Raw genomic sequence first — 13,713 nt, forward strand, 5'->3', positions numbered from 1 at the left:
TCTTCTCACCCCCTATTTCTCCCATTCCCGATACTCAATTTTTTCCAATTTTTCTGTGTTTTTTGCTCACTTTTCCCATGTTTCCCCAGCCTCCAGCCTGACGACATGCGAGGTGTGCTTTGAGTTCCAAACCAGGATTGGGGGAAAGTGGAATTTGATCCCAAGGGATGCAATTTTAACCCTCTCTATTCCTGCTCATTCTCCCACTCCTGATACTCAATTTTTTCCCATTATTTGCTGATGTTTTGATAATTTCTCCTCACTTTTCCCATGTTTCCCCAGCCTCCAGCCTGACGACGTGTGAGGTGTGCTTCGCTTGCTTCGAGTTCCAAATCTCTCAGGATCAACTTTCCTTCTCACCCTCTTATCTGTGTTAACTCTGCCATTCCTGATGATAAATTTTTCCCGTTTTTTCTCACTTTATTCCCATTTTTCCCTCCTTTCCCCAGCCTCCAGCCTGACGACGTGCGAGGTGTGCTTCGCCTGCTTCGAGTTCCAAATCCCTTTGGATCAACTCCACTTCTCACCTCCTTATCCCACTTATCTCTGCTGTTCCTAATAATAAATTTTTCCCGTTTTTTCTCACTTTATTCCCATTTTTCCCATGTTTCCCCAGCCTCCAGCCTGACGACGTGCGAGGTGTGCTTCACCTGCTTCGAGTTCCAAATCTCTTTGGATCAACTTTGCTTCTCACCCTCTTATCTGTGTTAACGTTCCCATTCCCGATACTCAATTTTTTCCCATTTTTCTGTGTTTTTTGCTCACTTTTCCCATGTTTCCCCAGCCTCCAGCCTGACGACGTGCGAGGTGTGCTTCGCCTGCTTCGAGACGCGCAAGGGGCTCTCGAGCCACGCCCGCTCCCACCTGCGCCAGCTGGGCGTCGCCGAGTCCGAGAGCTCGGGCGCTCCCATCGACCTGCTCTACGAGCTGGTGCGCCACAAGGCCAAACCCGAGGGACCTTCCTCCTCCTCCTCCTCCTCCTCCTCCTCGCTCCAGCCCGCCCTGGCCAAGAAATCCGCCTCTCCCAAGGAGCCGGCCGCCGGCTCTCGCCCTCTGCTGCTGCTCAAGGATCAGAGACCTGCAGATTCCATCAACAAAGCCATCAAATCCCCTCCGGGCTTCTCCAAAGCTCTCTCCTCCCAGCCAGGCTCTCCCGTGCTCAAGAAGATGCCGCCGGCTCTGCCGGGCGCCTCGCCTCCTCCCAAAAATGCCGAGGAGAAGGGAGCCAAGCTGGCGCTCAGCCCGCTGCCCGCCGAGCCCAAGGGCCAGTGGGGGGCTGAGGAGGACGGGCCGCTCAACCTCAGTGAGTTCCTGACGGGTTATTCCCAATTTTTGCTGCTTTTTCCACCTTTTTTCCTGGGTTTTCCACTTTTTTTCACCATCTTTCCCTTTTTTTCCCTTGATTTTTCCCATTTTTTCCTGCTTTTTCCACCTTTTTTCCTGCTTTTTCCACCTTTTATCCCCCTTTTTTCCATTTTATCCCCATTTTTCCCTTTTTTTCCTTGATTTTTTTGCCATTTTTTGCCATTTTTCCTGGGGTTTTTTCCCTTTTTTTTCCCCCATTTATTTTTTCCTCTCTTTTTTCCCCTTTTTTCCTGGTTTTTCCCCCTTTTTCCCCCATTTTTCCGTTTTTTTCCCCAGCTTTTCCCTTTTTTTCCCCTTGATTTTTTGCCATTTTTTCCCACTTTTCCCATTTTTTCCTGGGTTTGCCCCCATTTTTCCCTTTTTTCCCCCTTAATTTTTCCCATTTTTTCCTGCTTTTTCCAACTTTTTTCCCCCTTTTTTCCATTTTATCCCCATTTTTTCCCTTTTTTTCCTTGATTTTTTGCCATTTTTTGCCATTTTTCTTGGGGTTTTTCCCCTTTTTTTTCCCCATTTATTTTTTCCTCTATTTTTTCCCCTTTTTTCCTGGTTTTTCCCCTTTTTCCCCCCATTTTTCCATTTTTTTCCCCAGCTTTTCCCTTTTTTTCCCTTGATTTTTTCCCATTTTTTCCTGTTTTTCTTGGTTTTTTCCCCTTTTTTCCTGTGTTTTCCCCATTTTTTCCCCATTCTTTCCTGGTTTTTCCCCTTCTTTCCTGGTTTTCCCCCTTTTTTCCCCTTGATTTTTTGCCATTTTTTCCCTTTTTTCCCATTTTTTCCTGGGTTTGCCCCCATTTTTCCCCATTTTCCCCCTTTTTTTCACTTGATTTTTCCCATTTTTTCCTGCTTTTTCCCCTTTTTTCCTCTTTTTTTTGCCTTTTTTCCCCCATTTTCCCCCCTTTTTTCCTCTTTTTTTTTGCCATTTTTCCCCCATTTTCCCCCCTTTTTTCCTCTTTTTTTGCCTTTTTTTCCCCCATTTTCCCCCTTTTTTCCTCTTCTCTTCCTCCTCTTTCTCTCTTTCCTTCTCCTCCTCCTCCTCTTCTTCCTCTTCCTGTTCTTTTGCCTGTTCTTCCTCCTTCTCTTTTTCTTCTTTTTCTTCTTTTTTTCTTCTTTTTCTTCTTTTTCTTCTTTTTCTTCTTTTTCTTCTTTTTCTTCTTTTTCTTCTTTTTCTTCTTTTTCTTCTTTTTCTTCTTTTTCTTTTTTTTTTCTGCTGCTTCTGCTTATTTTTCTTCTTCTCCTTCTCCTCTTCCTTCTCATCCTCCTCTTCCTCCTCTTTCTCTCTTTCCTTCTCCTCCTCCTCTTCTTCTCCTCCTTTTTCTTCTCTTCTTCTTTCTCCTCCTCCTTCTCCTCCTCTTTTTCCTTCTCCTCCTCCGATTTAGAAAGCACCACAAACATTCCCATCATCCCAAACCTCCAACATTCAGGATTTATCCCCAAACTTTTCACCCTTTCCAACCTCATTTTTCATCTTTTCTGCTACATTTTGCAGCCTCAGGCTCGGATCCCCCCCATGACATCCACTACAAGTTCTGCAGGGAATTCTCCTTTTCCTCCTCCTTCTCCTCCTCTTCCTCTTCCTCCTCCTCCTCCTCTTCTTCTCCTTCTCTTCCTTCTCTTCCCTCTCTTCCTTCTCCTCTCCTTCTCCTTCTCCTCTTTCTTCTCCTCTTCTTCTCTCTCCTCCTGCTCCTTGTCTTTCTCCTCTCTTTCACTTTCTCCTCCTCCTCCTTTCTCCTCTTCTCCTATTTTTCCTCCTCTTCTTCCTCCTCCTTCTCCAATTTGGGAAGAACCATGAACATTCCCATCATCTCAAACCTCCAAAATCTAGGATTTATCCCTCAATTCTCTCCCATTTTTTCCCAATGGGTGGGAAAAGCCTCACTTTTCACCTTTTCCCACCCATTTCTCTCCCATTTTTCCACCCCAAACCTCCAAAATCAAGGATTTACTCCTCATTTTTCACCATTTCTCTCTGTTTTTTCCCCTCAGCCTCAGGCTCAGATCCTCCGCGTGACATCCGCTGCGAGTTCTGTGGGGAGTTCTCCTTTTCCTCTTCTTCTTCCTCTTTCTCTCTTTCCTTTTCCTCCTCTTCCTCCTCTTCCTCCTCTTCTTCTTTCTCTTCTTTCTCTTCTTTCTCTTCTTTTTCTTCTTTCTCTTCTTTTTCTTCTTTCTCTTCTTTTTCTTTTTCTTCTTCTTTTCCTTCATTTGCTTCTGCTGCTTCTGCTTATTTTTCTTCTCCTTCTCCTCCTCCTCCTCTTCCTCTTCCTCTTCCTCCTCCTCCTCCAATTTAGAAAGAACCACAAATATTCCCATTATCCCAAACCTCCAACATTCAGGATTTATCCCTAACCTTTTCACCCTTTCTAACCTCATTTTTCACCCTTTCCACCCTCATTTTTCACCTTTTCTAACCTCATTTTTCACCCTTTCCACCCTCATTTTTCACCTTTTCTAACCTCATTTTTCACCCTTTCCAGCCTCATTTTTCACCATTTCTCTCTGTTTTTTCCCCTCAGCCTCAGGCTCGGATCCTCCCCGCGACATCCACTGCGAGTTCTGCGGGGAGTTCTCCTTTTCCTCCTCTTCTTCCTCTTTCTCTCTTTCCTTTTCCTCCTCTTCTTCCTCTTTCTCTCTTTCCTTTTCCTCCTCTTCCTCCTCTTCTTCTTTCTCTTCTTTCTCTTCTTTCTCTTCTTTCTCTTCTTTCTCTTCTTTCTCTTCTTTCTCCTCTGCTCCTTCTGCTTATTTTTCTTCTGCTGCTTCTCCTCCTCCTCCTCCTCCTCCTTCTCCTTCTCCTTCTCCTTCTCCTTCTCCTTCTCCTTCTCCTTCTCCTTCTCCTTCTCCTTCTCCTTCTCCTTCTCCTTCTCCTTCTCCTTCTCCTTCTCCTTCTCGTCCTCCTCCTCCTCTTTTTTCTCCTCTTCTTCTTTTTCTCCTCCTCCTCCTTGTCTTTCTCTTTCTCTCTTTCACTTTCTCCTCCTCCTCCTTTCTCTTCTTCTTCTCCTCCTCCTTCTCTTTCTTCTCCTTCTCCTCCTTCTCCTTCTCCTCCTCCTCCTCCTCCTCCTCCTCTTCCTCCTCCTCTTCCTCTTCTTTTTCTCCTCCTTCTTGTCTTTCTCCTCTCTTTCACTTTCTCCTCCTCCTCCTTTCTCCTCTTCTTCTCCTCCTCCTCCTCCAATTTAGAAAGCACCACAAACATTCCCATTATCCCAAACCTCCAACATTTGGAATTTATCCCTCATTTTTCACCTTTTCTCACCCATTTCTCTCTGTTTCCTCCCAGCCTCAGGCTCGGACCCTCCCCGCGACATCCGCTGCGAGTTCTGCGGGGAGTTCTTCGAGAACAGGAAAGGTCTCTCGAGCCACGCCCGCTCCCACCTGCGCCAGATGGGCATCACCGAGTGGTACGTCAACGGCTCCCCCATCGACACCCTCCGGGAAATCCTCAAACGCCGCCGGAATCCTGCGAACCCCCCAAACCACCCCAAATCCATGGCCAAATCCCTCCTGGCTAACCTCTCCCCGCTGGAATCGCCGCGGGATCTCCACATCCCCTCCTTGGCCAAGAAAATCCCGGCGGCGCTGAGCTCTGCGGGATCGCTGCCCGAGAATTCTCCTCCTCCTCCTCCTCCTCCTCCTCCTCCTGCTGCTCCTCCCACGGCCAGGAAGATGTTTGCAGGACTTTCCTTCCCCAAGAAGATGAAGCAGGACCAGCTGAGGGTGGAGATCAAGAGGGAGCTGATGGCTGGAGGGGCTGGCATGGGAGCTGGAGAGGCGCAGGGGCAGCAGGAGCAGGGCTGGGCGGCGCGGGACGAGATGGCGCCGCTGAATTTGTGTGAGTTTGGGGGATTTTTGGGGGGGTTTGGGGGGTTTTTTATCTTGGGGGGATTTTTTGGGATTTTTTGAGGATTTTTTGGGAATTTTTTGGGATTTTTTGGAGGATTTTTTGGGATTTTTTTGAGGATTCTTGGAGTTTTTTTGAGGATTTTTTTATTTTTGGGGATTTTTTTGGGATTTTTGGGAATTTTTGGGGGATTTTTTGAGGATTTTTGGGGGTTTTTGGGGTTTGGGATGGGAGCTGGAGAGGCGCAGGGGCAGCAGGAGCAGGGCTGGGCGGCGCGGGACGAGATGGCACCGCTCAATCTCTGTGAGTTTGGGGATCTTTTGGGGATTTTTTTGGGATTTTTTGGGAATTTTATGGGAATTTTTGGGGGGTTTTTTGGGGAATTTTTTAAAGATTTTTGGGTGTTTTTTGAGGATTTTTTGGTATTTTTTTGAGGATTTTTGGGATTTTTGGGGGATTTTTGGGGGTTTTTTGAGGGATTTTTTTTGGATTTTGGGAGGATTTTTTGGGATTTTTGAGGGATTTTTTTGGGGATTTTTGGGGCTCTGTAACCTCATCCTGGGGTTTTTCCTCACTCTAATCCCGAAATTTCCCCGAATTTTTCCCAAATTTTCCCAAATTTCTCCCCCAGCCTCCCGCGCCGACCCGGTGCACGACATCCTCCAGTTTGGGTTTCATCCTGGGGTTTTGGGGATCCTAAAATCTCATCCTGGTGGGATTTTTCCCTACTCTCCATCCCATCCTAATTCCAAAATTTTCCCAGAGTTTTGGGGATCCTAAAATCCCATTCTGTGGGTTTTTTTCCCACTCTAATCCCAGATTTTTCCCAAAATGTCCCGTATTTCTCCCGCCAGCCTCCCATGCTGACCCTGTCCACGACATCCTCCAGTTTGGGGTTCATCCTGGGGTTTTTGGGGCTCTGTAATCTCATCCTGGGGGTTTTTCCTCACCCTAATCCCAATATTTCCCCAAATTTTTCCCAAAATTTCCTGGATCTTTCCCCCTACAGCCTCCCACACTGACCCTGTGCATGATATCCTCCACTTTGGGGTTCATCCTGGGGATTTTTGGGGCTCTCTAACCTCATCCTGGGGGTTTTCTTCCCTCCCTAATCCCGAAATTTCCCCGAATTTTTCCCGCATTTCTCCCCCAGCCTCCCGTGCTGACCCTGTCCGCGACGTCCTCCAGTTTGGGGTTCATCCTGGGATTTTTGGGGATCCTAAAATCCCATTCTGTGGGTTTTTTTCCCACTCTAATCCCAGATTTTTCCCAAATTTCTCCCGCCAGCCTCCCGCGCCGACCCGGTGGGCGACATCCTCCGGTTTGGGGTTCATCCTGGGATTTTTGGGGCTCTGTAATCCCATTTTAGGGGGTTTTTCCTCACTCTAATCCCAAATTTCATGTGAATATTCCCCAAAATTTCCCGTATTTCTCCCGCCAGCCTCCCGCGCCGACCCGGTGCGCGACATCCTCTGGTTTGAGGTTCATCCAGGGATTTTTGGGGATCCTAAAATCCCATCCTGGTGGGTTTTGGGGCTCTGTAATCTCATCCTGGGCTTTCTGGGGCTCTGTAACCTCATCCTAGGGGGTTTTTCCTCACTCTAATCCCAAAATTTCCCCGAATTTTTCCCAAATTTTTCCCAAATTTCTCCCGCCAGCCTCCCGCGCCGACCCCGTCCGCGACATCCGCTGCGAGTTCTGCGGGGAGTTCTTTGAGAACAGGAAAGGTCTCTCGAGCCACGCCCGCTCCCACCTGCGCCAGATGGGCGTCACGGAATGGTCAGTCAACGGCTCCCCCATCGACACCCTCCGGGAAATCCTCAGGAAGAAATCCAAACCCCTCCTGGTGAAGAAGGAACCCCAAATCCCGCCGGGGATCGAAACCCCCAAACCCGACGACGGCGGCGCCGAGCCCAAATCCTGCTCCTCCTCCTCCTCCTCCCCGATTCCCGGGAAATCCTTCCCTCCCGGGATCCCCCTGGGCAAGCTGGGCTCGGCAGGCTCGGCGGGGTTGGCTTTGGCGCCGCTGGGATCCAAAAATCCTGGAGCGTTTTTGGCGCCCAAGAGGCCTCTGGAGGATCGGCTGGGATCGGCGCCGGGAGAGGCGAAGCACAAAGCCTTCGAGCTGCCCTTCAAGGCCAAGGCGCTGCATGACAAGGCCTGTGAGTGGCTGGGGGCATTTTGGGGGTTTTGGGGAATTTTGGGGATTTTTTGGGGATTTTTGGGGGATTTTTGGGGATTTTTTGGGATTTTTTGGGATTTTTTTGGGATTTTTGGGGGGATTTTTTGGGATTTTTTGGGAATTTTTGAGGGATTTTTTGGGGAAATTTTTTTGAATATTTTGGGGGTTTTTTGGGAAATTTTGGGGCATTTTTGGGGGATTTTTTGGGATTTTTTTTGGAATTTTGGAATGTTTTCGGGGAATTTCCATCCCGACTTGCCCTTCAAGGCCAAGGCGCTGTATGACAAGGCCTGGGAGTGTTTGGGGGGGATTGGGGGATTTTTTGGGATTTTGGGGGGATTTTTGGGGATTTTGGGGATTTTTTGATTTTTTGGGGATTTTTTGGGAATTTTTGGGGATTTTTTTGATTTTTGGGGAATTTTTGGGGGATTTTTGGGGGATTTTTTGGGGATTTTTTTTGAATTTTGGGATGTTTCCGGGGAATTTCCATCCCGACTTGCCCTTCAAGGCCAAGGCGCTGCATGACAAGGCCTGTGAGTGTCTGGGGGGTTTGGGGATTTTTGGGGATTTTTTGGGATTTTTTGGGGGATTTTTTGGGATTTTTTGGGGGATTTTTTGGAATTTTTTTGGGATTTTTGGGGATTTTTTTGGGAATTTTTGGGGATTTTTTGGGGATTTTTTGGGGATTTTTTTGGAATTTTGGGATGTTTTCGGGGAATTTCCATCCCGACTGCCCTTCAAGGCCAAGGCGCTGCATGACAAGGCCTGGGAGTGTTTGGGGATTTTGGGGATTTTTTTGGAATTTTTGGGGGATTTTTTTGGGATTTTTGTGGACTTTTGGGGGATTTTTTGGGATTTTTTTGGAATTTTTGGGGGATTTTTTGGGAATTTTTTGGGGATTTTTTGGAAATGTTTTTGGGGATTTTTTGGAGATTTTTTGGGATTTTTTGGGAAGTTTTTTTTTAATTTTTTGAAATTTTGGGACGTTTCTGGATTTTTTGGGGTGATCAGGATAGGCTGGGAAGCCTTGAAAAGGCATTCCAGGATGTTTTGGGATTTTTGGGATGAGGCAGGAGGCCTGAAAAGGGATAGGAATTTCAGTCCTAACTCCAATTTTTCCCATTTTTCCCCATTTTTCCATGTTTTTCCCATGGTTTTCTCCCATTTTTCCACGTTTTCCATCATCTCAATCCTACTATGAGTTCCACTTGGATCACCTGCAGCACTTTGGGGTCACCGAATGATGTTTCTATGCTTCCCCTACACCAATTTCACTATCCTAACTCCATTTTTTCCCATTTATTCCCATTTTTTCCCATTTTTTCCCATTTCTCCATGGTTTCTCCATGGCTTTCTGCCCTTTTCCCATGTTTTCCATCATCTCAATCCTACTATGAGCTCAATTTAGAGACCCTGCAGCACTTTGGGGTCACTGAGTGATACATTAATGTTTCTCCTACAATAATTTCACCATAATAACTCAAATTTTTCCCATTTTTTCCCATTTTTTCCCATTTTTTCCCATTTTCCCATGGTTTTCTCCCATTTTCCCATGTTTTCCATCATCTCAATCCTACTATGAGTTCCTTTTTGAGAACCTGCAGCACTTTAGGGTCACCAAATGATGTATTAATGTTTCCTCTACACCAATTTCATTGTCCTAACTCCGATTTTTCCCTTTTTTTTTTCCTTTTTCCCCATTTTTTCCCCATTTTCCCTCATTTCCCAGCAGCTGAGGCATGCTGTGAGCTCTGTGGGCTCTACTTCGAGAACAGGAAGGCTCTGGCCAGCCACGCCCGCGCCCACCTGCGCCAGTTCGGTGTCACCGAGTGGTGTGTCAACGGCTCTCCCATCGAGACGCTCCGCGAGTGGATTCGCCACAGACCCCACAAGGCTGGAGCTTACCGCAGCTACATCCAGGGGGGAAGGCCTTTCTCCAAGAAATTCCGGAATTCCGGTCACTCCCGGGAGCACCGCGGCGGGCTGGCCGTGCAGGGCGTGGCCAGGCTGATCGGCAAAGGCATCGCTGAGATCCCCGGAGAGGCTGGGAAAGGGCTGGATGGGAGCGGAGCTGAGCTGGGAGCAGCGCTGCTCGTCAAGGTGGAGGAGCAGAGAGCAAATATCAGCAGTGAGTCGTGGGATTTTGGGGGATTTTTTTGGATTTTATTGGGATTTTTGGGGATTTTTTGAGATTTTTGGAGATTTTTTTGGATTTTATTGAGATTTCTTGGGATTTTATTGGGATTTTTTGAGGTTTTTTGGGATTTGGGATCAGGGATGGGAGTGGAGCTGAGCTGGGAGCAGCACTGCTCGTCAAGGTGGAGGAGCAGAGAGCCAATATCAGCAGTGAGTGGGGAAAAAATTGGGATTTTGGGGAATTTGGGATTGGAAAAATGGGATTATTTGGGATTTCAGATGGGAAATGGGAATGGGAATGGGATATTGGGATGGGGTGGGAAAGGGAATTGGGAATTGAGAATGGGAATGAGAATTGAGAATGGGAATTGACAATGGCTAATGGAAATTCCAGCAAAATCCCTGCAGGAATGGGAATGCAATTGGAAATTGGGATTGGGATTGGGATTGGGATTGGGATTGGGATTGGGAATGGGAATGGGAACAGTGATGGGAATTGAGAATGGGGATGGGAATTGGGAAAAATGGGAATGGGAATTGGGATTGAGAATGGAACGGGAATTGGGAATTGAATGAAAATGGAGATGGGAATTGGGAATGGGAATGGGAATTAGAAATGGGACTTGGGAATGGGAGTGGGAATGAGAAATGGGAATGGGAATGGGAATTCTGGCAGAATCCCTGCAGGAATGTAGCTGAGAATGGCAATGGGAATGGGAATTGGGAATGGAAACTGAGAATGACAAAGGAAATGTGAATTGAGAATGGCAGTGGGAATGGGAATTGGGAATGGAAATTGGGATTGAGAACGGCAATGGGAATTGGGAATGGGAATGAAAATGGAGTGGGAATGAGACTGAGAATTGAGACTGGGAATGAGAGCTGAGCATGGGAATGGGAATGGGAATTGGGAATTGGGAGTGGGAACTCAGAATGGAATGGGAATGGGAATTGGCAATGGGAACTCAGACTGGGAATTGGGAACTCGGAATGGAATGGGAATTGGGAATGGGAGCTCAGAAGGAAATGGGAATTGGGAATTGGGAATGGGAGCTCAGAATGGAATGGGAATTGGGAATGGGAATTGGGATTGGAATGGGAATTGAGAATGGCAATGGGAATTGGGAATAGGAACTCAGAATGGAATGGGAATTGGGAATGGGAACTCAGAATGGAATGGGAATTGAGAATGGCAATGGGAATTGGGAACTCAGACTGGCAATGGGAGCTCAGAATGGAATGGGAACTCAGACTGGCAATGGGAATTGGGAATAGGAACTCAGACTGGAATGGGAATTGGCAATGAGAGCTCAGACTGAAGTGGGAACTCAGAATATCAATGAGAACTCAGCCCAGCACGGAGCCCACCCCTTCCCACCCAACCTCACCAACACCCAATTTTTCCTCCCCCCAATTCGCAGAGTTCGAGCGGCGCCAGCCTCGCCCCCTGGAGCCGCCGCTGCCGCGCCAGGAGGATTGCGGCTCGGAGTTCCCGCCGAAGCTGCCCGAGGCGCGGCCGGCGCCCCGCGTGCGCCCTGTGCCGGCGCTGGTGCCGCGGCCGCCGCGCGCCTCCCTCGTCAAGTTCGTGGGCAACATCTACACCCTCAAGTGCAGGTGGGATTGACAGCCTGGCTTGTCTGCTCTTTCCTGCTTTTTATCTGCTTTTCCCTGCTTTTTTCCTATTTTTTCCCACCTTTTCCCTGCTTTTTTCCCATTTTTTTCCATCTTTTTCCTATTTTTTTCCAATTTTTCCTATTTTTTCCCGCCTTTTTCCCGCTCTTTTCCCACTTTTCCCACATTTTTTTCCGCATTTTTTCCCCATTCTTTCCCATTTTTCCCTGCTTTTTCCCCATTTTTCCCCTGTTTTTTTCCTATTTTTTCCCATTTTTTTCCTATTTTTTCCCATTTTTTTCCATTTTTTCCCTGTTTTTTCTTATTTTTCCCCATTTTCCCAGTTTTTTCCCCATTTTTTCCCCATTTTTCCCCAATTTTTGCTATTTTTTCCCGCTTTTTTCCTCATTTTTTTCCCCAATTTTTCCTATTTTTTTCCGCTTTTTCTCCTTTTTTTCTCCTTTTTTTTCTCCTTTTCTTCCCTTTTTCCCCATTTTTCCCCCAATTTTTCCTATTTTTTCCCGCTTTTTCCCCATTTTCCCCCAATTTTTTCCCCATTTTTTCCCCAATTTCCCATTTTTTCCCCTTTTTTCCCCATTTTTTCCCCATTTTCCCCCAATTTTTCCTATTTTTTCCTGCTTTTTCCCATTTTTCCGTTTTTCCCTATTTTTTCCCCACTTTTTCCCCATTTTTTCCCCAATTTTTCCTATTTTTTCCTCTTTTTTCCTATATTTTCCCTGCTTTTTCCCCATTTTTCCCCACGTTTTCCTGCTTTTCCCCCATTTTTTCCCTATTTTTTCCCTCTCTTTCCTATTTTTCCCCACTTTGTCCCCAATTTTTTCCATTTTTTCCCAATTTTCCCCCCATTTTTTTCTATTTGTTCCCATTCTTTTCCACTTTTTTCCCACTTTATCCCACTTTTTTCCCCACTTCTTTCATGTTTTTTCATGCTTTTTCCCCTTTTTTTTCTCCTTTTTTTCCCCAATTTTTCCCCAATTTTTCTTATTTTTTCTTCATTTTTCCCGCTTTTTCCCACTTTTTTCCCACTTTTTTCCTATTTTCTCCTGCTTTTTCCCCATTTTTTTCTCTCCATTTTTCCCCATTTTTCTCCCCCTTTTTTCCCATTTTACTCTCCATTTTCCCCCCAATTTTTCCTATTTTTTTCCACTTTTTCTCCTTTTTTTCCCCAATTTTCCCCCAATTTTTCCTATTTTTTTCCCAATTTTTCCCATTTTCCCCCACTTTTTCTCCATTTTTTTCTCCTTTTTTTCCCCCAATTTTTCCTATTTTTCCCCATTTTTCTGTCCATTTTCCACTTTTTCCCCATTTTTTCTCCATTTTCCCCAAATTTTCCATTTTTCCCCCACTTTTTCCCCATTTCTTTCTCCTTTTCTTCCCCAATTTTCCCCCAATTTTTCCCATTTTTTTTCTCCTTTTTTTCCCCAATTTTCCCCCAATTTTTCCCATTTTCTCCCGTGTTTCAGGTTCTGCGAGGTGGAGTTCCAGGGCCCTCTGTCCATCCAGGAGCAGTGGGTTCGTCACCTGCAGCGTCACATCCTGGAGATGAACTTCTCCAAAGCCGATTCCTGCCGGAACGAACCTCCCGCGGATCCTGCCGCCCTCGCCGACACCCCCTGAGCATCCCAAAAATCTGGGAAAAACAAAAAACCCATCCCGGAAAACGAGAAAAAAAACCGGATTTTTCCTCCTTTTTTTCGGGAAAAAAAAGCAAAAAAAACCAACAAAAAAAACAAAAAACTCCTCGGAATTTTTTCTCTTTTTCCGAGGGATTCTTCAAGCACTACAAATCCTCGGAATTCCCGCGGGGAGAAATCCGGGATTTTCGGGAAAAAAATATCCCAAATTTTCCTCCTTTTTTTTTTTTTCCGCTAAATTTCCCGAAAATCCCTTTTTTTTTTAAAAAAAAAAAATCCCAAAGAACCGACGGCGTCGCTTTTTCCCGGCGGCTGGTCGGGTGCAGAAAATCCCCAAAATTCCCAAAATTCCCGGAATTCCCGGATTTTGGGGAAGGAGGAAAAAAAAACGCTGTGGATTTTTGTAAATTATCCTCTCCGACTTGCTGTAAATTCCCAAATTTTTTTTTGGATTTTTCCCGGATTTTCCTCACCCCATAGATGTCGGAATTCCCTCAATTCCACACGTTCCCAAAATTCCCGATTTTTTTTTTCCCCTCCCAGTTTTTTTTGGGGGGAAAAATTCCCAAAATTCCCACCCTGAACCGGGAGGATTCGACTTCCTATTTTTTTTTCCCCCAAATCCATTTTTCCCGTTTTTCCCGACTTTTTAAACCTGATTTCTGTAGAAGCTTAAATAAAGAAATTCCGTTTTTTGTGAATCGGGCTTCTGGATTCCGGAAGGAAATTTTAACGGCTAAATATTTTGGGTTTTTTTCCTGATTTTTTTTTTTTTTTTTTTTTTGGTTTTTTTGGAATTTTTTCCACGTTTTTCCGGAAGTTTCCGGCGGTTCCTGTAACCCGGGAGTTTTGGGGGAACGACGGAGTCAATTCTTCCGGAAGAGAATTCCCGGGGAAAAAAAACAAAAACAAAAACAAAACAAAAAAAAAAAATCAAA

At 45.9% G+C, this 13,713-nt stretch overlaps 2 protein-coding genes across 2 annotated transcripts in view; both read left to right on the top strand.

Annotated features, from left to right (window-relative positions):
• LOC146422676 (A-kinase anchor protein 8-like) overlaps positions 1-101 on the top strand; it is a 19,716-nt gene extending 19,615 nt beyond the window's left edge. The window contains exon 13 of the mRNA XM_085045783.1: positions 90-101. Coding sequence (XP_084901909.1) covers positions 90-101 — 12 coding nt within the window. The remainder of the gene's footprint in view (positions 1-89) is intronic.
• Positions 102-105: 4 nt separating this feature from the next.
• Positions 106-13,392, top strand: LOC146422677 (protein Wiz-like). The gene is made up of 7 exons (XM_085045784.1): positions 106-112; positions 710-1,303; positions 4,631-5,182; positions 6,850-7,353; positions 9,103-9,501; positions 10,931-11,123; positions 12,605-13,392. The coding sequence occupies exons 1-7, from the start codon at positions 106-108 to the stop codon at positions 12,756-12,758; spliced, it is 2,403 nt and encodes an 800-aa protein (XP_084901910.1). The 3' UTR covers positions 12,759-13,392.
• The last annotated feature ends 321 nt before the right edge of the window (positions 13,393-13,713 follow it).

Source organism: Lichenostomus cassidix, unplaced genomic scaffold (genome assembly GCF_008360975.1).
Source record: "Lichenostomus cassidix isolate B80296 unplaced genomic scaffold, HeHo_3.0 HiC_scaffold_39, whole genome shotgun sequence".
Classification (NCBI taxonomy): Eukaryota; Metazoa; Chordata; class Aves; order Passeriformes; family Meliphagidae; genus Lichenostomus; species Lichenostomus cassidix.

Coding starts and splice junctions, on each gene's coding strand:
- LOC146422677 (XM_085045784.1), top strand. Junction 5,183..6,849: donor GATGGCGCCGCTGAATTTGT/GTGAGTTTGGGG, acceptor TTCTCCCGCCAG/CCTCCCGCGCCGACCCCGTC. Junction 11,124..12,604: donor ATCTACACCCTCAAGTGCAG/GTGGGATTGACA, acceptor CCCGTGTTTCAG/GTTCTGCGAGGTGGAGTTCC.